At 64.3% G+C, this 24776-nt stretch overlaps 1 protein-coding gene and 1 long non-coding RNA gene across 3 annotated transcripts in view; one reads left to right on the top strand and one right to left on the bottom strand.

Annotated features, from left to right (window-relative positions):
* The first annotated feature begins 593 nt into the window (after positions 1-593).
* On the top strand, positions 594-4144 carry LOC131381523 (uncharacterized). The gene is made up of 2 exons (XR_009210330.1): positions 594-884; positions 3085-4144. It is a non-coding gene; the product is annotated as an uncharacterized LOC131381523 (long non-coding RNA).
* Positions 4080-24776, bottom strand: part of JAG2 (jagged canonical Notch ligand 2) — a 25647-nt gene continuing 4950 nt past the window's right edge. The window contains exons 3-26 of one of the 2 annotated variants that reach the window (XM_032179802.2): positions 18865-18922; positions 16866-17117; positions 16690-16750; positions 13311-13441; positions 13088-13207; positions 12776-12889; positions 12433-12546; positions 12168-12281; positions 12042-12088; positions 11781-11954; positions 10585-10735; positions 10353-10505; positions 10161-10274; positions 9742-9855; positions 9533-9646; positions 9214-9330; positions 8944-8971; positions 8771-8856; positions 8017-8130; positions 7791-7906; positions 7084-7326; positions 6283-6414; positions 5021-5177; positions 4080-4738 (exon numbers count right to left, since the gene is read on the bottom strand). In XM_032179802.2, the coding sequence (XP_032035693.1) occupies positions 4263-4738; positions 5021-5177; positions 6283-6414; positions 7084-7326; positions 7791-7906; positions 8017-8130; positions 8771-8856; positions 8944-8971; positions 9214-9330; positions 9533-9646; positions 9742-9855; positions 10161-10274; positions 10353-10505; positions 10585-10735; positions 11781-11954; positions 12042-12088; positions 12168-12281; positions 12433-12546; positions 12776-12889; positions 13088-13207; positions 13311-13441; positions 16690-16750; positions 16866-17117; positions 18865-18922 (3300 nt within the window). In that variant the 3' untranslated portion in view covers positions 4080-4262. The remainder of the gene's footprint in view (positions 4739-5020; positions 5178-6282; positions 6415-7083; positions 7327-7790; positions 7907-8016; positions 8131-8770; positions 8857-8943; positions 8972-9213; positions 9331-9532; positions 9647-9741; positions 9856-10160; positions 10275-10352; positions 10506-10584; positions 10736-11780; positions 11955-12041; positions 12089-12167; positions 12282-12432; positions 12547-12775; positions 12890-13087; positions 13208-13310; positions 13442-16689; positions 16751-16865; positions 17118-18864; positions 18923-24776) is intronic. The other variant, XM_032179803.2, reaches the window with a different exon arrangement.

The raw sequence follows: 24776 nt of genomic DNA, 5'->3' as shown, positions 1-24776 counted from the left end.
GGGAGTCTCCAGGGCATGTGCGCACATGGCCCCGCCCATGTCATCTAGCCTGCAGGTTGGCCTCTGTGCACAGGTCACTCTGCCTGGAAAGTGGTGGCAGGGGTGGTGGCGCGGCTCCCTGTACCCTCTGCCTGAGTGAGCGCCTGCTGCCCAGGGCCTTCTCAGCCAGGCACCCCCCTGGGGCTGCAGTGGCCACCTCAAAGTTCCCTCTGCATCCAGACCCTTCCCATCCGAGCTGCACAGCCAACAGCCATGTAGCTTCCGGGCCCAGCTGGGAGCAGCTCCAAAGTGTGGGGAACAGGCCCTGCCCCGCCGGTCCCCGGCACATGCCTCGGAGCCTGATGTCCCCCAAGCTCACTGCCCACCAGGCTTGAGGAGGCGCAGGTGCTCATTTTGGGGACATGTGCCCCAGTGACAGAGGAGTTCTCCCTCTGCACGGCAGGTCAGAGCCCCAGACCTGTCAACAGGAACAGCAAAGAAAGTGGAGGCGGCGGGGAGACTGGCCGTCGGGGGCCCCCGCTTCATGGCAGGACACAGCGGGCTCCAGGAACTCGGCAGCCAGGACGGGTAGCAGGGCACGCCTGAGTGTCCTGAGGGGCAAACAGGAGCGGTGCAGGTCCCAAGCCCAGCGGCCAGAGTAGGGGTGACCACTGGGGTTCCTGCAGCCACAGCCAGAGGGACCCCAGGAGCCTGGCACCAGCCTGGGGATGCCAGGGAGCCTGCCTTTCTTTGCTAGATTTGCTGAGCACACAGCACCCTCTCCGGGGGCAGCCACTCACCCACCCACCCACAAGGGAACAAGGCTTTGGTGGCAGCAGGATGGACCCTGGGCCTAACCCTCACTTGTGGACCCTGGCCTCTGTATAGCGGACTCTGTGAGGCAGGTGAGTGGCACTTGGGAAGCGTGGAGGTGGCCTAGGGTCTGAGGGTGGGGACTGCCAGGCTCACCCCAGGGGGTTGGGCCAGAACCTAGCCCGGCTTCATGACCACGCCATGGGGGCAGTAGCACTGAGATGAAGAAGAGCCCCATCGCCTGCCCTGACATGGCGTGAGACAGCAAGCAGGAAGCCTGCTGGCTGGGCCTGGACCTCTAGGCGCTGCCATCCACATGGGCTGGCCATGGCCAGGCACCAGCCAGGCCTGAAAAGGTGCAAGGTCACCTAAGTGGGGGGTTATGACTGAGTATGGGGTGGAGGGAGGCCATGAACTCCCACTGGGCTCAGGACACTGGATGGCAAGCTCAGGGTGGGGGGCGGCAGGCCTGCCCACCATGGATACATGCAGGCAACTGCAGAGGCTCTCAGCTCAACCCATGCACACTTGGTGCATGCATGCTCCCTGAGTGCCACCCCTCCACCTCCAACAGTCGCACACCCTTACACAGGCATGGAGGCCAGACTATGTCCTGTGAGACTCCAAGCCAGATGCATCTCCCTGAGGTTACAGGGGCTTCCCCAGAATCTGGGGAACACATTGGCACAGCCAGGAAGGGCCAGGCCTGTGGGACACTTCCTGCAGAAGTAACTGGGCAACCCAGCCCCACCTATGACACCTGCTATACCTGCTGCACCTACTCACTGCTCACCCCATGCCTGATGGGCTCCCGTGGGCCTCAGGACAGCCCCTGCTAGGCCCTTGCCTGGGGCCCCCTCCTCAGCTGCTGATGCTATTTTCTATCTCTTGTCCTGGGGGGCAGCCTGGATCATTTCTTCTCGCCGATCTTCTAGTTCACAAATTCTCTCTTTAGCAGTGTCTAAGCGTGGCTGCCAAACTACTTCTGAAGTGTTTGGTTTGAAGGTTGTATTTTTTTTTTTTCATTTCTAGAAGTTCTACTTGGTACTAGGTTGAAGTTTGTTTGGCCTATCAGCTTTTCCAAGCCGTCTTTGAGCACAGCAAGCTTTTTACAATCCATGTCTGAGAATTCCAGTACACTCAGATGCCTCTGCACGCATTTCTCATGGCTTTCAATCATGGTGCCAGGTTCCCCTGTGTGCTTGGTTTGATTGTGGTCTACTCACTGACCTGGAAAACTCATTCATGAGGCGTACAGAGGTCTAGGACAAAGGTGATTTGCATTTGATTCTACCAGGAACCTGGGGAACTGTGAGTTAGGTAAACACCGTTTAAAAGGAAACTCAAAGCGTGCCGTCTTTTTGACCAACCTGGTAGTGGGAACATGGGCTTCATGTCCACACGAGTCATGGTGTACACGACTCCTCAGGGGCTGCCCTTCTGCCTGAACTGCCTGGCCAACCCCTTGGGGCCAAGGCAGGAGGTGGGTTTAATCCCTGCCCCCACCCTGAGGGCACAAGCCTTCGGCTTGTGAGCAGCCGATGGCAAGCAGGGTCTCCTAACAGCTCCTCTGTGTGTCCCTGCAGACCTGGCTCCATACAATGGAGAAGCTGGTGGGAGGACTCCAGCCGGAGTAAGAGAGACCGCCCCTCTAGTGCACACCACAGCTTATTTGCATGGCTTCCTGGAGTCCACAGCAGCAGTGCCCAACAACAGACATCCAGAGTAACTTCTGCAGCAACCAGCAGGTCTTAAGGAATTACCAGGTCAAAATTTTTGTTCATTCATTCATTTATTCATTTGTTCTGCCCGTGCAAGGCAGCCTCACTCCCAGGCTGTCAGCAGGACTTTTTTCTGCCCTTCTGTACAGATCTGGTTCTTAGCTTTTCTCCTTGACTCAGTTGACCTCCTGCCCCTCACAGGGTAAAGACTTGCACATCACTGACAGGCGGCTCGGAGTCAGCCTTGGAGTCGGCCTTCCATGCCCAGCCCCGAGGCCACCATGCCACGGTCCAGTTGGCTCAAGCAGTGAGAGGCAAAACCAGCTCCAGGGCCAGGCGGACGGGCGGCTTCTCTCCTGCCTCCACTCTCTCAAATGCTGACCTTGCCTCTGAATGAACAAGCAAAACAAAGGAATAAATGAATGAATAAAAATTTTGACCTGTTAATTCCTTAAGACCTTGATAGGTATTCGTGGGTAAACAATTTTATACCATTTTATAAAACTGTTTTCAGCTGTTTGTAGTCAGGGTCGGGTGCCAGGCACCTAGACAGACCCCTCCCCATTCCCAGGAAGGTTTTGGCCAAACCTGCATCCACCACCTTGGCATGTCAACGCATTCGAGGCCCTGGCAGGCCCTGACTCAGCAGGACCGTCTCACCCTCCACAGCCACCACAGCCACGTGGGCCAACACCCAGCGCGTGCCCCACTGCCCCACGCCTCTCTGCCAGCGCGGCTCTCCCCCAACCTTTTGTATTAAGGGACAGCACCGAAAGAACAAGGGAGGCTGGAATGGTGGCATTATTCAATCAAATATACAGAGTGCTTCCTTTAATATGTACACATTTACAAAAATGCACTTTCACGAGGAGGGGCAGCCGGGGCCGGCAGGTGGGCAGCGCCTGGTGCCACGGCACGCATGGACAGTTGCGAGGGGTCTGTGTGAAGGCACTTGTCACGAGCTTCAATACTGCCGCCGTCCCAGGATGGGAGAACTGCGCAGCAGGAAGGGCACTTCTGAAAGCACAGTGGAGAGATCGCTGGAGCGGGCGTTCTGGGCAGGAGGAAGCACAGGCGGCAGGCAGGGTGGACCGGCCAGCAAGCGCGAGGTTGACCTCCTGGCCTTGGGTCACGCCGATGACCTCAGGCCCCACTAACAACCACAGGTGCGCCAACAGCCACGGGCCGTGCCGGCGGCCGGGGCCACATCAATAACCAGCGTCCCACCGACCACCGTAGGTCCCACCGACAGCCACAGGTCCCATTGACAGCCACGAGTCCCACTGACAGCCACAGGCCACACCAGCAGCCACGGGTCCCACCAACAGCCATGGGCCACACCAACACAGCCATGGGTCTCACCGGCACTTTGGCCTGGAGCCACAGAGAAACCCGAGTGAGGAATAAAAGGAAGATTCTGTAAACAGTGCACAACCTCTGGTAACAAACGCTATGATTTGGTGAGGACGCAGACACCCTTTGTTCTCTCCTGCCATACAGCGAGTGCCACGCACGGAAACTTTACAAAAATAGCAACTATCCGAGAATACTCCATTGTTTTCGGCCTGACGGTTACTGAATAATTTATACAAGGTTAAAGAAACGTAGAAAATAAACATTTGTTTTTTGTTTTTGGTGGTTTTTTTACACAAAATAAAGAAACTATGCACATGGCCTCAGCCTGCGGGTCCGGCGGACGGCATGGCTCCCACCGAGGGCCCTGGGTCCCGGCCCAGCCGGCGGCCGCCCCTACTCCTTGCCGGCGTAGCGGGCCTCATTGATGCTCCTGGCCGCGCGGTTGTCCACTTTGAGGCCTGAGGCCCAGGGGGCCGGCCTCCCCGGCGAGCGGCCAGGATCTTTGGTGAATTTGTGTGAGAGGAACTTCTCCGCCTCCAGGGAGTCCTCCTCACCGCGGCCCAGATCCTCGTCCTCCTCATCCTCCCTGACGCCCGCGTGGCCGGCCGGCCCGGGCAGCGCCTCGTCGGCCCTGCGCGGCGGCGGCGTGAAGTTCTTGCACTGGTAGAGCACGTCCTTGTGGCCCCCCGGCCGCTCGATGGGGTTGCGGATGGGGTTGAGCGGGGCCCACTGGTTGTTGGTGCTCTCCTCCCGCGGCAGCCGGCTCCTCTCCCGCTCTTTCCTGCGCTTGCGTGTCCACCACACGCACAGGACCACGCACGCCAGCCACAGCACGCTGAAGGCACCACACAGCACGGGCACCAGCAGACCTGGGGACCGGGGAGAAGAGCCGGTGGGCACTGAGGCCTGGGCGCCTGCGGGGCACTAGCCACACACACCCAGGCCTGGGAGGGCCCTGCTGGCCAGGCGGCCGGGCCCCACCCTCTGGTTCCTGGCTTGTGGGGAGGGTCCCAGGACGGGGGCTGGGCGGCTGGGGCAGCAGGTGCCAGGGACTTCTGTGTTCCCGGTGGCTGGCAGGATCGGCCGGCTCTGTGCCCAATGCCTGAGTTGCCTGCCTGGTGCCTTCCCAGGGGCCCACGTCTCGCGCTCACCTGTGGAGGAGCCGCCCATAACGACTGTCTCCACCTTGACCTCGGTGACAGCCAGGAGCAGTGAGCTGTTCCCCCACTGGGTGATGGCAGCCACGATGGCGTGGGCCGCGCCCTGGATCAGGCTGCTGTCGGGCAGGTCCCTGGCAGGGCTGAAGGACTGCGGCAAAGAACGGCATTGGGGGGATGGCCCAAGGGCTCCAGGCTCCCAGGAGCCTGCCCCCAGTACTGAGGCCCTGGCCACGCTGGAGCATGGTGGGCGCACGGGAGACAAGACCCCGGGGTCCTGCAGTGGTGACCTCACCACCAGGCAGTGAGTGGGGAGTGGCAGGGGGAGGAGTGGAGGGGTGGAGGGTGTCCCCGTCTGGGCGCACAGGAGAGCCCGGGGTCCTGCGGTGGGGACCTCACCACCAGGCAGTGAGTGGGGGAGGTGTGTGGCCCCATTCACTGACGCCTGCTCTGAGATGACCATCCCTTCTTGTCAGCTCCCAGCCCCTACCCCCACCTATGGGCCACACTCCAGGGGCACCACAAACCTAGTGCCTTCACGAGGCCACAGCAACCCGGGGCTGTGCCCTACCTCCACCACATCCCTGATGGTGCCGTGACCTGTGCTGGCACATTTCTCACATCTTCCCCCTGCTCCTATTGCCCTTCCATCACCCAGCAGCACCCATCCATGTCCCCCACCCCCTCTGTGGCCTCAGGGCACCAAAACACTGCACGTCCCTCCTGTTTCTGGCCACGGCCTCCACCCACCACGCTGTGCCATGGCCACACCCACTGCTCTGCACACCCACCCACCATGTTCCAGAACATTCCCTCCCCTCTCCGGGCACGTCTCCACACCAGTCTCACCTGACCCCCTTGGTATCCATTCACATCTGACACCCCCCAGGGCCAGGGCAGGTGCCAGTCCCAAAGCAGGCCTCCCAGGGCCGACTAAGCCCACGGACTCTCCTGCTGCCTGTGACGTAGGGACACAGGCAAAACCAGAGCAGGAGACTGGGCGAGGATGCTGCAGGGGAAGCGGGCTCCACACCACAGCCCTGCACTTGCCTGATGCTGGCCGGGCCCAGGGAGCAGTTCCACAGGCCTGCAGCGTGGGCAGCGAGGGGCTGCAGCCCCAGCCAGGGGAGACATGCCTGCCTGCAGTCCCTCTGCACCAGGACTAGCCTCGCCAGAGCCTCTGCCCAGCATAGCCAGGACCTGCATAGTACAGGACCCAGGGCCCACCCAGGTGCTGCTCCCCATTGGGCACTCACCACGGCCACCTCCACAGCACTGGCCCCTGAGGACGCCCGGTCACAAAGCAACACCAGCAGGCGGTCCCGTGCCACAGCCCTCGTGGCTGGCAGGGAGCGGATCCCGGAGCAAATGGCGCCCACCGTGGTGCCCTGGGCAGAGACAGGCAGTGCATGGGCAGGGCAGGGCCGTGAACCTGACACCTACGTCCCTGGACTGCTGCTGTGGGTACACACAGGACACACCCTACAGCCCGCCCAGGAGAGCAGAGCAAGGATGCCAAGGGCCTGGGGGGGCAGCTTCCCACCCAGCTGTGCCCTATACCAGGAGGCAGGAGTGACGGTGCCCACCCGCCCATCCTCATGGCGGAGCCAGCTCCACCTGCAGCCCAGTGGGGGAAGGAGAGGCAGGGCAGGGTACAGTGGGTCTCCTCCAGTTCTGAGCCCCTCCTGGGAGACAAGAGCCCAGCTCCAAGCACACAGCAGACAAAGGTGGGTCCTTGGCCAGGGCAAAACTGCCCACGGAGCTGCAGCCCAAGAGCTGGGGCAAGGCAGCCATGGCGCCGTCAGTCCAGGCCCTCAGGACGGCTGGACAAACAGGCACCCCCAGCTGGCTGCTCTCCCAGCCTCCTCTGCCACCTCCACCCAGCACCAGGCCCAATGCCCCTCTCATCTGACCCCATAGGGCCACTCTCTGTGACCAAAAGTGACTCTGCTCAGCCAACCAGAGCCTCCCTGCCCCGCGGGGCTAGGCTTTGGCCACGCCACGAGCAGATGCCGGCGTGTGGCCTCTGCAAGCTCAAATGCCACCAGGCCCCTCACCTGGGGCACGTGGTCACGGTTGAAACGCAAGGTGAGGCGGGCACAGTTATTGTCCAGGTGGCCGGAGCGTGGCAGGCAGGGGGTGCTTGGTGGCTCTTCGGCGCCGCACTCCCCCCAGGCCTCACAGGGTGGTCGCAGACACTGGCCTGGGGCCTTCTCCAGGCACCTTTGCCCCGGCGGGCACTGGGCGCTCAGGGCCTCGGGCTGGCCGGTCAGCAGACAAGGCTTCCATCCGCACCACACCTGGGCAGGCACGCACAGGAGGGTCAGATGCAGACGCACAGGAGGGTCAGATGCAGGCGCACAGGAGGGTCAGATGCAGACGCACAGGAGGGTCAGATGCAGACACACAGATGAGGACCCACAGGCAGGCACAGGCCCCATGCCAGGGAGGGATACCACCCAGGTCTGTGAGCCCCAAGGCCCGGCCCACCCCCCACCCAGGGCTCCCAGGGAGGCAGGCCAAGCTCAACATCAGAAAGGGCAGCCGGAGCAAGGCAGGACCCAGACCAGGCCTCAGTTTTCCCAACTGCACGTCGAAGCATGGGGCCTGGCTGAGCTCCCTCCTGCCTGGGTGTCCCTCAAGTGGGGGCAGACAGCTCTCAGTCCATCCTGACCCCAGCACCCGCCTCCTGATCTCACAGAGTGGTCAGGGTCAGCGTGCACCAGCCTCAGGTAGGGCAGGGAGGCTCACGGGCAGCCCGCACCTTGCTGCAGTCACGGCGGCCATCGAGGCAGCGGCAGCTGTTGCAGTCTTCCACCCAGGAGCTTCCGTGTGGGAACGGAGTGCCCCGGGACCAGCAGGACCTCCCGAACCCGATCACTGTGGGGAGAATGGGCTCGAGGGTCAGCAGTGGGCATCTGGCCCTCGGGGCTGGGTGTCACCCATGCCCCCCAACCCGCCCCAGCCCCGGGCAATCACACGGGGCCTACCTTCCTGGCACCGGGGGCCGGCTCGGCCAGGTGGGCAGCTACAGCGATACCCATTGATCTCATCCACACACGTGGCCCCGTAGGCACAGGGCGAGGACTGGCACTCGTCAATGTCTGCAGGGAGAGCCGCCGCTGCTCAGTGCAGTGAGGCCAACGCCCACCGCAGGACCGGCATGGCCTAGGGCAGCGGGGAGCCAGTGGCACACAGGCACAAGCCCCAGGACGATGAGGAGCCGCCCCAGGGCCAGCAAAGAGGCCTCGCCAGCCCTGCATGGCCCACCTGCCCCAGAGCCCAAGCTGCTGCCTGCCTGAGGCCTTCCTGAGCCCAGCCTGACCCTGGCCCAACAGCACCCTCCTCCATCTGCTTCTGCAGTGGGCCTGTCCCATCCTGGGTTAGCCCCAGCTGCTGCGTCGGACCCGCCAAGGGGTGCTGGACAGACAGCTGGGCCAACACCCAGGGACGACAGTCCTGCGGCTACAGAGGAGCCCACGTCAGGCTGCACGCTCCACCCCCACAGCTCCCTTGGCCCCGGACTGGTCCCCCGGGCTGGGGGCCCCCCACTTAATCACTTGGCGGGGTACACTGCAGGAACCCCACAGGGAACAGACGTGGGGAAACTGAGGCTCAGAAGAGAGGCAGGAAGTGGTTGTGGCCACACTGCCCTTCAAGGGATGTGGACACTGATGTCCCCAGACTCCTGACACCTCGGCTGGGTTGAGGGGCTCCGAGGCCTGGGGCTGTCAGGCCACTCACTGATGCGGCAGTCAGGCCCCGCGAAGCCAGGCGCGCACTCGCAGCGGAACCAGTTGACGCCGTCAACACAGATACCACCGTTGTAGCTGCCGAGCAGAGAGTGGGCATCAGGCGGCCCCCGTGGTATGCCAAGTCCCACCCGGCCCTGCTGCGGCCCCCAGGGTGCCACTCACCAAGGCAGAGGGTTGCAGTCGTTGGTATCTGGTTTGGGAGAAGAGAAGGCAGGGGATCAGTACCCACCCCCCAAGTGTGCCAGGCACTGTCCAGGCTGGCTCGGCGTGATCAGGCTGTGGGGCTGGGGAGGGTCATCAAGGAGGGTGCCTTTTGCTGGGGGCAGGGGCAGCAGGGGGAGGGGCTGGCAGAAGGGGATGGGGGGTGAGTCTGTGCAGGGATGTTATCTGGGTGGAGGAACGCGGCCCCTGCCCACACCCTCCCACACTCACTGTGAGTGCAAGTTCGACCCTCCCAGCCGTCCCGGCAGATGCAAGAGAAGGAGGCCCCGCTGCCCACGCAGGTGCCCCCATTCACACAGGGGTTGGGCAGGCAGCTGCTGTTCTTGGCTGTAAGGAGAGGAGGAGGAGGGAGCTTCTCACCTGGCCCTGGGTCTCCATACCACGCCCCCAACCCAGACAGGGCAGACAGACCCAGGGGCAGGGGGCAGGTGTGGCCCTCAAAAAGGACCCCTCGGCCCATCAGGCCCGAGGGAGCGGCGCCTGGGAGGGCACATGCCCGGTGGTCGCAGGGGCATTGGGGGCTCCTCACCGACGGCGCAGGTACTGCCCTTCCAGCCGGGGGGGCAGGCGCAGCGGAAGGTGTCGCCGCTGTCGTAGCAGGTGCCGCCGTTGCTGCAGGTGTAGGCATCACACTGGAACTCGCCTGTGGGCACATGGGCCGCTCAGCAGGCGGACCCCAGAAAGCCAGGGCCGGGGTCCTGGGGGCAGTCCCCGCGGCCGGGGCCTGCGGACACTCACGTGAGTGGCAGGTCTTGCCCTTCCAGCCGTCGTCGCACGCGCAGTAGAAGTCATTGACCAGGTCGTAGCAGCGGCCGCGGCTGTGGCAGGGATCGGGAAGGCAGTCGTTGGGATCTGGGGGTGAGGACGCCGGTCAGCGGGCGGGGGGTCACCGGCGCTCAGGGAGGGCTTCCCGGGGGAGGAAGCACTGGAGCTGGGCCAGGTGAGGACAGAGAGGGGCGGGGAAGGAGCGTCGGGCGGGGGGAGCTGGCCCTGGGCATGGGGGCAGCCTGAGATTCCACCCCATGGTGGCAGCACCCTCTGGCCAGGCCCTTCTGGGTACCGGGCCCGCCGCACCCAGACAGGGGCCCACCTCAGGGTGATGAGGGGCCCACAGGGGTGGAGGCACAGGCCGTGTGGGCGGGTGCTGGGACACTCACTGGTGTCACAGAGCTCGCCCTCCCAGCCGCTGGGGCAGAAGCAGCGGAAGGCGTCCACCTCGTCGATGCATGTGCCCCCGTTGTGGCAGGGCTGGCCCAGGCAGTCGTCAATGTCTGCAGAGGCAAGCGGGGTGAGCCAGGACCTCAGGCCAGGCCAGCCCCACCACCAGCCTGCTGTTCGCAGCCACTCACTCTCGTGGCAGTAGGTGCCAGTAAAGCCGCTGTCACAGATGCAGGAAAAGTTGCCCCCTGGCTGGCTGACGCAGTGTCCATGGGGGCCACACACGCCGGAGGCTGCTGTGCCAGGCATCCCAGGCCCTGCGTCTGACCCGCAGCCGTCGATCACTATGGCAGGCAGTACAGTCAGGAGTCAGGCCCGCCCCATCTCACCATCTCCCCCACCACCCCATGCCGCACCCAGCACCTCTGCAGGCCCCGCCAGGGCACGGCTCGCGGGGCACGGAGCAGTTCTTGCCACCAAAGTCATCGGGGCAGGCGCAGTAATAGTCACCCTCCAGGTTATAGCAGCGAGCGCCGTTCCGGCAGGGGCTGGGCTCACAAAGATCGACATCCACCTGCAGGGTGCGGGGGTGCCTATGAGAGCCCAGGCCCAGGCCGGGAACACAGGCCAGGCCTCTGTCCACACGAAGGCAGATCCCTGGGAACCCCCAGGCCCCTCCGCCCTGGGCCTGACAGTGCCAGCCAGAGCCCAAGACCCCTGCCCACCTGAGACTGCCCAGGCCTTGTCAGCTGAACGCAGATACCTGTGGGCCCCCACCCCCACCTCCACTGCAGCCCAGCTCCTGAGCCCCTCACACACTGCCTGACCACCCTCAGAGCCAAGACTGTGGGTCTTTTCCAGGGCCAGCCACTGCCATGCTTGCAGGTCCTGAGGTCAGACCCCTGCCCTGGGCCCCAAGAAGCCCTCTGCACAGGAAGCCCATCCTCTGCCCCAAGGCCAGGGCAGGACTGCGGGCGGCTGGGGGTGGTGGGGAGGTGGGTGGGGGGAGGCAGGGTTGGGTGAGGTGGGGGAGGGGTGGTAGGGAGGTGGGTGGGGGGAGGCAGGGTTGGGTGAGGTGGGGAAGGGGGTGGTAGGGGTGGTGGGGAAGGGGGAAGGCAGGTTACTTTGGAGACAGGGGGAAAGGGGAGGTTGGGGGAGGGGGTCCAGTACCAACAGATGGTCAGAGGGAGGTGAGAGCATCAGCCCTGAGAGAGATGCCCACTCCGACCCAGGACTCACCTATGACAGGTGTATGCCCCTCCGCCATCAGGCACCCACCCTACCCCATGTGCTCTGCCCACCAGAGCCCCCTGCCCTCCAGTTCCGAGGGAGTGCACAAATGGACAGATAGGCCTGGGCAGCCAGCAGCCCGGGGGTTCCTAGCCCAGGCCACCAGGAAACCCATCACAACAAGCAAGGGCCACAGGGGGCCAAGCCTGGTGACCTGTGACAGCCCCACCTGCCCACCTGGCACCAAGTGGAGGGCTGAGCCTGGGACGCCTTGGGGACAACTCCCCCTGCAGCACCCCTGGGTCACTCAGGCCCCATGGTCGGGGGACGAGGCCTGCCCTACAGCTCCCAGAGCAGCAGGAGGGGCAGGGTGACCAGGCAGACCTCACCTCACAGAGAGGCCCGGAGAAGCCCTGGGGGCAGTGGCAGTGGAAGCCGTCGGCCAGGTCCTCGCAGAGGCCGCCGCTATGGCAGGGGCTGCTGGCACACTCGTCTCGTTCCAGCTCGCAATGCCGGCCTCCGAAGCCCCGTGGGCACACACACTGGTACCCGTTCACCAGGTCCTGGGTGGGCCAGCCAGGTGAGCCTCCCGCAGGCACCCCAACAGCCCCGCAGCACCCACACCACACACCCTCCCGGCCCCGCCTCACCTTGCAGGTGCCCCCGTGCTGACACTGCCCACGACAGTCGTTGACGTCTGGGGGCAGAGGAGCAGGGTCAGAGGCGGGGTCCCATGTGCCTCGGCCCACCCGCCGGCGCCCACCCCCCATACTGACTGATGTGGCAGTTGATGCCCTTCCAGCCCGGGATGCAATCACAGTAATAGCCGCCAATCAGGTTTTTGCAAGAAAAAGCATTAAGGCACGGCTTCCCTTCACACTCATTGGCGTCTGTGAAAGAGACAAGGGGGAGCCATGGGGCTCAGGCCCTGCCTGCCCTGCAGCACCGGCACCTGGTGCCCACAGCCCAGCAGCACCAGCGGCAGCCCCAGCAGCCCACATGCGCGGCCCACATTCCTGTGCACACACGCGGAGCCCTTACCCAGCTGGCAGGTGGCCCCCACCCACTGCTCGGGGCAGATGCACTCGAAGCCGTCCACCTGGTCCACACAGGTGCCACCGGCCGCACACGGGTTCGAAGCACACTCATCGATGTCTGCAGAGGGTGGAGAAAGGTGGGGCCCTGGCAGTGTTAGCCGTGGGAATAAGGTCCCCGTGGGCAGGTGGCGCTGCAAGCCTGGGTCTTCCTGCCACTTGTCCTCGCCAAGCCAGCCGCAGCCACACGTGTGCACTTGACCACTGCACCCCATCCCCGGCGAGTTGCCCCACTCTCAGACCCCCACTGATGCTAGGCAGGAGTCCCCCACTCAGGTGCAGACACTCACCAAGGGCACAGGTGGGCCCGCTCCAGCCCGATGGGCAGTGGCATTCGAAGCCGGACGGCACCTCATGGCAAGAGCCCCCGTTGGCACATGGGTTGGAGGTGCAGGCGTGCTCAGCTGTAGAACCACGGGGAGGGGACAGAGCTGGCAGCCAGGCCCCCAGCTTTCCACAAGCACTCCTCCCCAAGCACACAGGTTCCCAAGCTGGGGGTCAGGGGCCCACTACACAGGAGGCCAGAGGGATGGGGCCTGACCGGCTCCCCAGGGAACCAGTCCCTGCCTGGCCAGAACTTGGGTGGCCAGCCCCCCACATACCCTTCTCACAGTTCCTGCCCGAGTAGCCGTCGGGGCAGGTGCAGCGGTACTGGTCGGGCTCCGCGTTGATGCACGTGCCTCCGTTGGTGCAGGGGTGGTGGCTGCCACAGTAGTTCAGGTCTGGGGGCAGGGGTGGGATGCTCAGCGGAAAAGCCGGCCCCCAGCTCCCCCACAACCCACACTTCGATGGCAGAGCATTAGGCCCGCCGCCCCCCACCACTACCTTTGTCGCAGAGCAGGCCACCCCAGTTGGTCTCACAGTTGCACTGCCAGGGCTCCACACAACTGCCATGCACGCAGCCGGGGTATGGGACACACTCATCGCAGAACCTCCCTTGCCAGCCGTAGCTGCACCTGGGGGAAGGCGGAGGGGCACAAGACCCAGTGAGCTGTGGCGCCTGAAAGGGTGGCAGGGGAGCCAGGCACAGTCACCCATGCCACACCCGGGGCCGGCCAGGCCTTTGAACTGGAGCAGCCCGAGCCAGGCAGGGGTTACGGCCCCGCTGGCCAGCCCCACTGTCACGGGCATTCCCGGCCCCTGGCTGCCGACGGTCAGCCCCAGCTGTCCCGTCACTCCTCCCTGAGCTATTTTGGGACTCACCCGTGAGCTGGGCCCCGACAGCAGGCGCCAGGAAAGGAAGGCCCTGCTGGGACCCCGGGGATGAGAATGCCGGCTTGGACTCACAAGGTGCTGCCAGGGCCGGGCGGTACCAGGGGCTGGGTAGGCCGGCGGGCAGCAGGGGAGCAGTCCTGGCCCTGCCTCGGCCATGTGGCCCTGGGCACAGCATGTGCCCTCGCCCCCACCTCAAAGGCAGTCATTTTGCTCGCTCCCAGTAAAGTCCCACAAGGTACCCATCTCACAGATGGGGCTACTGAGGCCCACCGGCCAGCCTGGGCCAGCCCTGCTCAGGGTAGTTCCTGACCCTGCAGGAGCTCCAGCTGCACCCCCAGGACACAAGCCCCAGGCCTCGCCCTGCCCCAGGCTATCGGCCAATGTCCCATCTTGGGAGTCCCCCAGGAGAGGGCAGGTGGCCAGGGTAGAACTTGGCCTGACTTGAGGGTGCCTCCGTCAGGGGAGAGAGCCTGCAACGACAACACCCCAAGGCCCAGCGGGCTGCCATCCAGGCCCTGCTGGGACTCCCGGGGGGCGCTTCCTAGAACTCTCCGGTCCTGCAGGACGGGAATGTCATCCAGGCCACGTCACTTCCACACCGGCACCCGCCACACTTTATTTTTGTAAAAGGAAAGAACCACGGCCCTTCCTGAGCCGCCCTCAAGCCACACAGCCAGCACCGAAGGCCTATCAGCCCAGTCTGGCTGCCACAAATGGGGAAACTGAGGCTGGGGAGAACGTGTCTCCAGTATCCAGCCCAGCATGCACAGTGGTCCATGTGGGTGGCCTCACATCCCGCCTGGAATCCCTCCTCCACGGACACAGAGACCCAGGCTCAGGGCGGGGCTGTGACACACCTTGGGTCGTCTACCAGAGAGCGGCCACAGCCAGGCTCAGAGCCCAGACCTCGTGGGTCCCAAGGGCGTGCTCTCCACTCTGGGCGGGGCAGCCCACACCAGGCCCCCACCTCCTGGTTTCCCCAGCCAGCAGCCCCAGGGCCCTGGAGAGGCGGCGGCAGGAAGGCAGGGCCATCTCCGCAGCATCCGGTGGGGGGGGGCGTCCTGCACTGGAACCTGAGCCGAGGCTGTGGGCAACAGCTGGGCCTCCCCTACAGCGCCAGCAAGAGGGGCAGGCGGAGCTCACCTACTGCCCCCACCCACCAGGCCCCCCGGACTCCAGCTCCTCATCTTCCTTCGGGGAAAGGGCAGGGATGGCCAACTTCCCTGCTGCCTTCCTCCAGCCTTGGTGGGACATTCCAGCTGCCAGCCAGCAGCCATCCAGGGAGGGTGGCACTGCCTCCAGGTTGTGTGATGCACACTGAGCCAGGCGAGGTGAGTGGGGCCGACTCCCGTAGGCCTACATCTACATCTGCCCAGACCAGGTCCACCCTGTTGCACTTTCTGAGCTGACCTGAGACCCGCTCAACCTGCCGGGAATCCCTGTGTGTGCGAGTGACCGGGTGAGCAGTCCCAGCCCTGCTTGCCGCCCTGCTCTGGGACTGGCCAGGAAAGCTCCTCACGGTACCCTCCAGGCCACTCAACCATGGGGCCTGTGGAAGGGTCACCCACCCCCCCACCTTGGCTCCCAACTCAGTTGGTTGCCAAACTCCCCCACTCGTCTCCAAAACGCCACACTATGTGACCCTGGGGACATCATTTAGCCTCTCTGTGCCCCAGTGTCCTCGTCCCATGGAGGCAAACCCACTCCTCAGAGGGAGGTCCCGGACCCCTGCAACCCAAGGCTGGCTGGAGGGCGGTGCTCACCTCCACCTGCTGTCTCTCCACCCACTCGAGCCCCTCTCGGGTTCCCCAGCTTGCTCACGCACACTAAGCGCCACGGCTCGAAGCCCATGCCCACCCCAGCCCCTGGGCCCCAGCTCCTCTGGTTGCCCTGCTGACTTCTCTGCTCCACTCTAGGGCAAAGCTGCCAGCCCCCCTGGTTGGATCCCCCCACACCCTGGTCGGGGTCCAGAGGCCTCCACTGTCTGGACTTGGCTGTAGGACCCCAGCCACCCCCTTGTGGAGGCCCTTGCTGGCTCCTCAACCATCCGCCCTGACCTGCGGCAGCTGGGACTTGCTCCTTGGCCTCTCTCCTCTCTGTCTTCCCCCCTTCGCCGTCTGGGCTTTCAACACCACCTGAATGCCACCCCCCACAGGCCCCGCGTGGCGCAGGCCAAGCCACTCCAACGAGCTTTCTGGGTGTCTCCGGGGAAAGGACAGGCATCGCCTCTCCACATCCACCGAACCTCGGCCCCGCCCGATCCTCTGCGGCACTCCTCCTTCAGCCACGATGGCTCCGCTATTCAGCAGCTTGGGGTTCTTCCTGACCCCACACCCTTCCTCCTTGATCAAATCCATCCAAAAACCCCTGGGCTCCACCCCAGGATGTCTGCAGGACCCGTGCCCCTCTCCCCCTTCATCCCGCTGGCCCCTCCCCCATAACCCCCACATGCCCACAGCAGCCTCCTCCTCACAGCCTCCCCCTCAGCCTCCCGTCTGGTGCTTCCCCACTCAACAGCTACCACAGACCTTCCACCCACCTCGCCGGGCTACAAACCTGCCAGCAGCCCCTTCCTCTCTCCCTGGTCCTGCAGGCCTCAGCTCCCACCACCGGTCTGCTCTGCTGCCCCTCGCCGGCTGGTCTCACTTGCCGGCCGCTCGCCGCCCAACCCCTCCCCATGGGCAGGGTTACCGTGTCCTCTGCCCATGCCCCATCTTCGGGTGGCTTGCAGACTCCAGGTCTCTGCCCCTTGGTGACGTGACTGTCCAGCCAGCCTCCCCAGTCTCTCCTCACTGTCCTCACAGGGCTGCCGCCATCAGACACATCCCATGCTCACACACGCACCTACTGCACTGACTAAGGAACCTCCCCAGCTCAGGGCCCGGCTCTCACAGCTGTGTGCCCAACTCCTGAGAGCAAGGCTGTGTGTGCCAGTGAGGATGTGAGGGCAAAGGTTGGGATGGCAAAGACAGGCCGGCGGCACACTCACCTGCACTCCCCAGGCACGGTGCATCCCCCGTGGAGCAAATTACACCCTTGTTTACACACAGCTGCGAACAGAGAGGGGTGAGAGGCACAGCTGCAGCCAGCCTGGCCACAAGGCCTGTGCCCGGGGCCCTGCCCAAGGCCCTCCCTGCCCTCCACGCGGCCCGGCGGCCCCCTTACCTTCCTTGCACTCCTTGCCCATCCAGCCGTCCATGCAGGCCTTGTTGCCATACTGGTCGCAGGTGTAGTGGCCAAAAAAGTCGTTGCGGGGCCGGCAGAACTTGTTGCAGGTGGCGCTGTAGTAGTTCTCGTCGCAGCGCACACGGATCTGCAGCTCCAGGTGCGCCACGTGGCCGCTGAAGTGCAGGCTCTTCCAGCGGTCCTCCGGGTTGATCATGCCGGCATGCGACACTCGCTCAATCAGCAGCTCCTCTTGGGGAGGTGGCAGAGTCAGCACAGGCCAGAGAAACCAGCCCAGCCAGGCGGCCTCCGGGAACAACGGGGACGGGGCAGAAGTCTGCGGCTGCTGCAAGGCCGGGGCACAGCAGGCAGCAGCAGCACACCGAGGGCAGGGCCCCTGGCCAGGCTGCTACAGAAAGCTCAGGGCCCCGAGAGGCCTATCCCTCCCGCCACCAAGCCTGCACCCCTGCTCCCACCCTAAACGCAGAGGGTCAGGGGTCCTGGCTAGGGGCTATGGGTCCTGTAGGGAGGGCTGCTGAGACCACGGGCTCCACAGAGAAGGCATGGCTGCTGCCAGGCGTAAGTCCCATGTCCCACATCTGTGCCCACCCACCTGCAGCCCTGCTCCAATACCTGCACCCACCTGGGCACCGTGTCCAGCCCTCGCCAGCACAGGCATGGCGCTCAGTTGCCCTCCCCTCTCCTGCGCTATGACTTGCTCCCAGAAGTGCCAAACACTGCTACCGGCCCCACCTTAAAATAAGCCTCCCCTCAGGCCCCCAAGACAGGCACAGGTCCCGTGACCCACTATCTAAGCCCCACTTTGAGTAAGCCCCGGGGAGACCAGGGGGCACCACAGCTGCTGGCGCTGGTATGCAAAGTCCGTGATGCCGGTCCCTGCGCTTCGGCACAGGCTCTCGAAGTTTTCCACAATAAAAGGTGAACGGGTTCTCCAGACCCCACCTCTCCCGCCTCAAGGGCCAAGGCCTGGGGGCACACTGTGCTGGCCCACTCCCCAAGGGGCCTCCCGGCCGCCGCAGCCTCTCCAGGCTCACGTCGTCAAGAGCCCTGATGACCTTGCTTGGGCCTCAGCCCACCTGTCTGTCTGCCACCCCCTCAGGGAACACCCCTGCCCTGAGCCGCTGGGGTCCCCACAGCTGCTGCTCCCCACCTGGGCACCCCCGCCGCCGTCCCTGCCCTGTAAACAGCCCTTCCACTCTGCTGGCAGCCAGGATGCCCTGGCCCGGCTCTCCCTCCTCCAACCCATTGGCCAACCCCATGCCTCCACTTCTGAGAGCAGCCAGAGCCCTTCTCACCCCCTCAGACGGCCCCTGGTCCAAGTCACCCTGACACGTCCAGATTCATGTGGCAGCTCCTCCTCGGTCTCTGTCCTGGCCCCACAGCCCACCCTCCATAAGGCAGCCAGAGCTTGTTAGGCAGAGCCCGTGTCCTCTCAGTGGCTTGCCAGCCCCATGATCTGAGCCCGGCCCTGGCTGCCCCTCCTGCACAGCCAGCCCGCTCCTGCCTGGGCCTTCACACGAGCTGCTCCCCCGGCCTGTGGGTGCTTCCTCATTCACCCATGGAAGTCATCCGCCCGTTACCCCTGCAGAGCCCTGCACGGGCCAGCCAGCTAGCAAGTGAGCCTCAGGGAGAGGGCCACCAAGGCTCCGTGCTCCAGTGCAGACAAGAAGAGGCGGCCACAAAGCCAGAGACACGCGCAAGGGTGTCTCCTCCACTAAGTCACTGACATGGGCCCCAAAAGAGCACACCCAAGAGGAGAACAACATAGGCAAAGCCAGGACTGGGGAAGAGAGTGCATGCACAGCTCTGCAAATCCCAAACGTGGCCGAGCTTCCTGACAGCCAGAGCAAAAAGGGAAACAGCACACATGGTCCTCAGGGTAAAGCAAGGCTTTGTCCCAAGCAGGCAGAGGACCTGGGCCCTGCCACAGGCGCCCTGAAGCTGAGAGGAGCTGCCACCTGGCCCAGGGCTCACTCACCATTCGGAGTGGTGTCGTTGTCCCAGTCCCAGGCCTCCACGATGAGGGTGAAGGAGCGCTGCAGACACGGGGAGGCGTGTCAGGTGCCTGAGGCCACACCTGCCTGCCTTGTTCAGGGTGGGACAGGGCCCAGGGCTGACTCTGCCCCTGGGTCTGCCAGGCTCTGGCCCTTCCTCCCCAGCCAGGGACCCCCTCCAGAGTCCTCACGGGACCCACCACCCTCCTCATCCTCTGCAGACCCAAAAATGACCCAGCTCCAGGGAAGGAGACGGCTCCTCCAGGCCACGCGGGCTCCGGGGCCTGGGCTCCCTACTGTTGGGGTGCCAGAGGCCCAGCCTGCCCTGAGCTGGCTCAAGTCAGCACAGAGCACAGGAAGAGTGACCGGGGGGAGAGGTGAGCAAAGGGCAGCCTGGCCGGAGTGGCCACAGACAGGGGCCCCACGGGCAGCCGGGACCCGAGCGTTTCCGGTGGAACGCCCCTTGGCGCCTCACTGGGGCTGACCACGCGAGAGAACGGGGGACCCCATCACCACGCCGGCGGCCTCCTCCGAGGTGCACGGGGTGGCCAAGTACAGGGCGCCCGGCCAGAGGCCCCGACAGGCCGCAGCTCAGGTCCTACAGGTATACGGCACACAGGCAAACCCACACCTACCTCCACCCCGACACACGAGAGGTGGCAGGAGGGGCCCTTGCGATACAGTCGGGGAAACTGAGGCCAAGGGGTCCTGGGACTGCCCAGCACAGCCTCAGACCATGGCCACTATGCCCCCTCTGCCCCTGGGCCACCTGGCCCTCGTACCCCAGCCATGGTGACAGGCGATGCCATCAGCCAAGCAGAGATCACAGGGCTGGCCCCGCTCCGCCCAGTGCAGCCCACGGAGACCATCACTCACAGACGTGCCCAGACAGTTGGGACCCCCGGGCCATGCCCTGTACTGCCCAGCACTAGGTACCCACATGCCACAGCCTCTCAGCCCTCACTGCCCAGGAACCCCCAGCTCCACCCCTGGTGTGCCCTTGGCCCCTGAGCCCAGCCCTGGCTCCATCCGGGTGGGGCCCAGAGGAGGGCGCTGGGGCTGAGCCACCTCAGGGCCTGCTGGCTTCCCACCCCAGGGGATGCTGCGTTGGGCAGTGTCCGGGCAGGCCAGGCTCGCTCCATCTCTCAACGCACCCCATCCAACCAGCCCCAAGGCCTGGCTATGCTGGGGAAAACCACACTCCCCCCAGCAAGGCCCAACCCCACGCCTGCCAGCCCTTCCCTGGTCATCACCCGCCACCCACCCCCCGCACGCCCCGGTGCCTCGGCCTCATCCAGCTAAGGACAGGCCTGGCCTCCCAAGACTTCTCAGAAGACTGCGCTCCCAAGTCCAGCCCCTCCCCTAACCAACCTGCTGCCAGCCACACCCAGCCCAGCCTCCAGGACCCCCACCCAGTCCCGCCCCACACCTCCAACTGTCCCTCAAATATGGACAACTAGGGCCCAACACAGCTGCCCACCCTGGACCTCACTCACAGCTGTGCAACCCCGGCCCCCCTCCTGAGCCCCCGCCTGCAGAACACCCAGGGATGGCCCGAGGAGGCTCACCCAGCTAGGAGCACAGGATGGAAGTGGGGGGCCATCCCCAACCCGCTCCTAGAACCCTCCCTAGCCACGTCGAGCTGTCAACAGGCCCCTCAATCCCACCTCTTAAGTTCCCCTTAAACCCGTTTTCCCACATCCGCCATGGCCCCGCCAGGCCACAGGGCCCAGTCCCTGCCCATCTCCAGGGCTCCCTTTGGTCACCAGGGCCTGCAAACCTCTGCCTATAGGTGCCAGACAATCCCCAGAGTTCCATCCACATGCCTCCCAAGGCTCCATCCACACCCCCACCCTCACACAGAGCTCCATCCACACCCCCCGCCGAGCTCTGTCCACACCCCCCAGAGCTCTGTCCACACCCCCAAAGAACTCAATCCACATCCCCCCCCCAGGGCTCCGTCCACACCCCCCCAGAGCTCCATCCACACCCCTCAAGAGCTCTGCCCACATCCCCCAACAGGGCTCCATCCACATCCCCCAAGAGCTCCGTCCACACACCCCCAGGGCTCCATCCACATCCCCCCAACAGGCTCCGTCCACACCCCCCCAGGGCTCCATCCACACCCCCTAGAGCTCCGTCCACACCCCCACCAGGACTCTGTCCACACCTTCCCAGCTGAGAGCACCCTTGGGGTTCCCAAGGCTCCTGCCCACCCCCACCCACCCACCCCAGCCTGTCCACCCGTCTGCCTGGAGCACTACCCTCACAGCTGCACCTGGCCAAGCCCTTCCCCACCCCTGGTAACAGCTGGAGCACCCAGCCGCTTCCCAGGCGTCCGGCGTTTGGCTCCCTCCTTCATTCCTTTCCTTCCTTGATTCACTTCAAGTGTGCAGCAGGCATGCCTCTGCCACCGAGGATGACAACCTATAGCCAGCGGGGCTCGGGGAAAGCAACAGGGGGCAGGGGCTGTTGTTCTAATAAGCCCAGGCCAGCGGGTCACAGTGGCTCACGCCTGTAATCCCAGCACTTTGAGGCCGAGGCAGGCAGATCACCTGAGGTCAGGAGTTCGAGACTAGTCTGGTCAACATGGTTAATCATCATCTCTACTAAAAATACAAAAATTAGCCAGCCATGGTAGCAGGTGTCTGTAATCCCAGCTACTCCGGAGGCTGAGGTAGGAGAATCACTTGAACCCAGGAGGCAGAGGTTGCAGTGAGCCGAGATCGCACCATTGCACTCCAGCCTGGGCAATGAGGGCGAAACTCCATCTCAAAAAAAAAAAAAAAAGGCCAGGCCAGGCTTTGAACGGGTGGCATTGGGATTGAGGCTGCAGGGCATGAGAAAGTGAAGGAGCTGCATGGCAGAGCCCACAAGGAGGCCCAGGGGCTGAGAACGCATAGCCCACGGGGACAGTGGGGACATACCACAGATCCAGACCCCAGCACGGACTTCCTTCCTGAGGCTAAGCGAAGTGGGTGACTGTTGGGGGTCCGAGTGAGGTCTGTTGTCGAGGGTCTGAGTGAGGTCTGTTGGGGTGTTGGAGGGTCTGAGTGAGGTCTGTTGTTGGGGGTCTGAGTGAGGTCTGTTGTTGGGGGGGTCTGAGTGAGGTCTGTTGGGGTGTTGGAGGGTCTGAGGTTTAGGTCTGTTGTGGGGTGTGTATGGAGACTGTTGGGGTCTGGATGAGGGCTCTTTTGGGGGTTATGAGGACTGTTGTTGTTGGGGGTCTGAGTGAGGACTGTTGTTGGGGTCTGAGTGAGGTCTGTTGTTGGGGGGGTCTGAGTGAGGGCTGTTGTTGGGGTCTGAGTGAGGACTGTTGTTGGGGGGTTCTGAGTGAGGACTGTTGTTGTGGGGGTCTGAGTGAGGGCTGTTGTTGGGGTCTGAGTGAGGGCTGTTGTTGGGGTCTGAGTGAGGACTGTTGTTGGAGGGTCTGAGTGAAGACTGTTGTTGGGGGGGTCTGAGTGAGGACTGTTGTTGGGGGGGTCTGAGTGAGGTCTGTTGTTGGGGGGGTCTGAGTGAGGACTGTTGTGGGGGGGTCTGAGTGAGGTCTGTTGTTGGGGTCTGAGTGAGGACTGGGACCCACCAGGCTTTAACAGTCACTCTAGCCACTGGACAGGAACCAGCAGGACCAGGAAGCAGCAATAGTGAGGTCAGAGGATGGGGCCAGCGTGGGTCTGAGGGCAGCTCTGGCCACAGGGCAGGCAGAGGAAAGCCAGGCCTCCCGGTCTCCCGGCACAGCCACACCTGGGCTTCAGGGCCAGCAGGGAGCTCCTCTCGACTCCCAGGAAACCTCATGCCAGCCACTCAGGTAAAATTACTGCCACCTTCGCCTGAGCCCAGGGCTCCGGTTACCTGCTCCCACAGGGACGTGTGCCTGCCCGCCCGCCGAGAGGGCCTCACCGCCCGCCAGCTGGGGTCCCTACACCTGGATGGCAGGAAGTCATCCAGAGTGAACCTGAGCCGGCTGATGGGGCGGTACCTGCCTCACCTCACCTGCCAGCCCTCCCAGCTCCTCTTCTTCCCTAGGGGCCAGCCTCCAGGACTCATTTGCCTCCTCTGTGAATAGCAACCTCTCACCCCCGTCCTTCCAGGACTCAGGTGCCTCTTCTGCGAATAGCAACCTCTCACCCCTGTCCTTCCTGCCTGGCAGGCCATGGTCTGGGACAGGGTTTTGTCAGCACCAAACCCCTAGAACACAGGAGGGACAATAGGGCCTGGATTGGGCAGGGGTTGGGGGTCACGTTGTCCTTCTAGGAATGGGGCTGGGACATGTGGGGATGTGGGCCTGGCACTGGCAGGGGCAATAGGCGATGGGTGGGCTGGGGGTCTGGGGACAGGTCAGAGACCCACCACCTACCCAGGTTCCCCAGCAAGCAGGGAGAGGAACCCAGGCCCTCCCTCAAGGCCAGCCTAGCAGGGCTATGCCCCTGCCCAGTCTCTGGAGGCCAAGGGGGAAGGGCTTCATCCCTGTGGGCCCAGCTAAGCCTCTCCCTGCAAGCCCGGCCTGACCCACCCCCACCGCACAAGCAGACCCCCAGCCCAACTTCATCTCCCACCATCTGATGGCCTCCTCCCCAGCCCGAACCCTCAAGGCTAAGTCTAAACCCCTCCTCCTGTCCCCAGGCAGGGGCAACGGCAGTGGCACAAGTCAGAGAACACGCAGACGAGGCAACAGATGTTCCACCCCAGGCCAGGGTACCTCAAAGCCCAGGGTACCCCAGGCCAGGGCACCCCAAAGCCCAGGGTACCCCAGGCCAGGGCACCTCGAAGCCCAGGGTACCCCAGGCCAGGGCACCTCAAAGCCCAGGGTACCCCAGGTCCAGGGCACCCCAAAGCCCAGGGTACCCCAGGCCAGGGCACCCCAAAGCCCAGGGTACCCCAGGTCCAGGGCACCCCAAAGCCCAGAGTATCCCACAGCCCACGGCACTGCATGGCCCAGCATACTCCAAGACCCAGGGCACCCCGGTCCAGGGCACCCCAAAGCCCAGGGTACCCCAGAGCCCCAAAGCACTGCATGGCCCAACACACCCCAAGGTCCAGGGCGCCTTAAAGCCCAGGACACCTCAGGCCCAGGGCACCCAAAGCACAGAGTACCCCCCAGCCCAGGGCACCCTAGATCCAGTACACCCCACAGCCTTGTGTACCCCATGGCCCAGTGTACCCACAGTCCAGGGCACCCCAAAGCTCAGGGCACTCCAGGTCCAGGGCACCCCCAGCCCAGGGCACTGCATGGCCCAGCACACCTCATGGCCCAGGGTACTCCAAATCCCAGGCACCCTAACTCCACGGCACCCCACTGCCCACTGTACCCCCAATCTACAGCATCCCAAAACTCAGGCAACCCAGGTCTAGGGCCCTACCCGGTCAAGGCCAACACAGCCTCCTAGACCCTCTGCCCCACCAACGCCCGACTCGGTTTCTTCGCCTCGGCCTCCCGCATCAGCCTCCCGCCCCCCACGGAGCACAGCGCTTGGTGCAGGCGCCAGGAGCTCCAAGCACAGACCCATTTCCTGAAACCCGAGCTTCTGAGAGGCCCAGGCCTCTGCTGCCATTGTCCCCCGAGGGAGGGAAGAGGGGGTGGGGGCAAACACCATCCCCAGGGCTCTGGGCCCAGGGCTGCAGCAGGAGGCGCAGACCAAAGCCCATCCACCGCAGGAACCCACACACCCACGCTCCACGCCAGAGACCAGCCAGGGCCTTGCCTGGGTGCACCCTCCCCTCCCCAGCACACCCCCTCTAGGTCCAGGCCCCCCGCCGTGAAGACGGTGGCAGCCGGGGCCTGCTAGCACCTGCCACGAAGCCCAGGGTACAATTGATGCCAGCCACACCCCGCTCAGGCCTGGGATGTGGGGACAGGGACCCCGCTCAGGCCTGGGGTCTAGGGACAGGGACCCCA

Source organism: Hylobates moloch, unplaced genomic scaffold (assembly GCF_009828535.3).
Source record: "Hylobates moloch isolate HMO894 unplaced genomic scaffold, HMol_V3 SCAFFOLD_16, whole genome shotgun sequence".
NCBI lineage: Eukaryota > Metazoa > Chordata > Mammalia > Primates > Hylobatidae > Hylobates > Hylobates moloch.
Note: the sequence above shows the minus strand (reverse complement) of the source record. Positions and strands in the feature narration are given on the sequence as shown.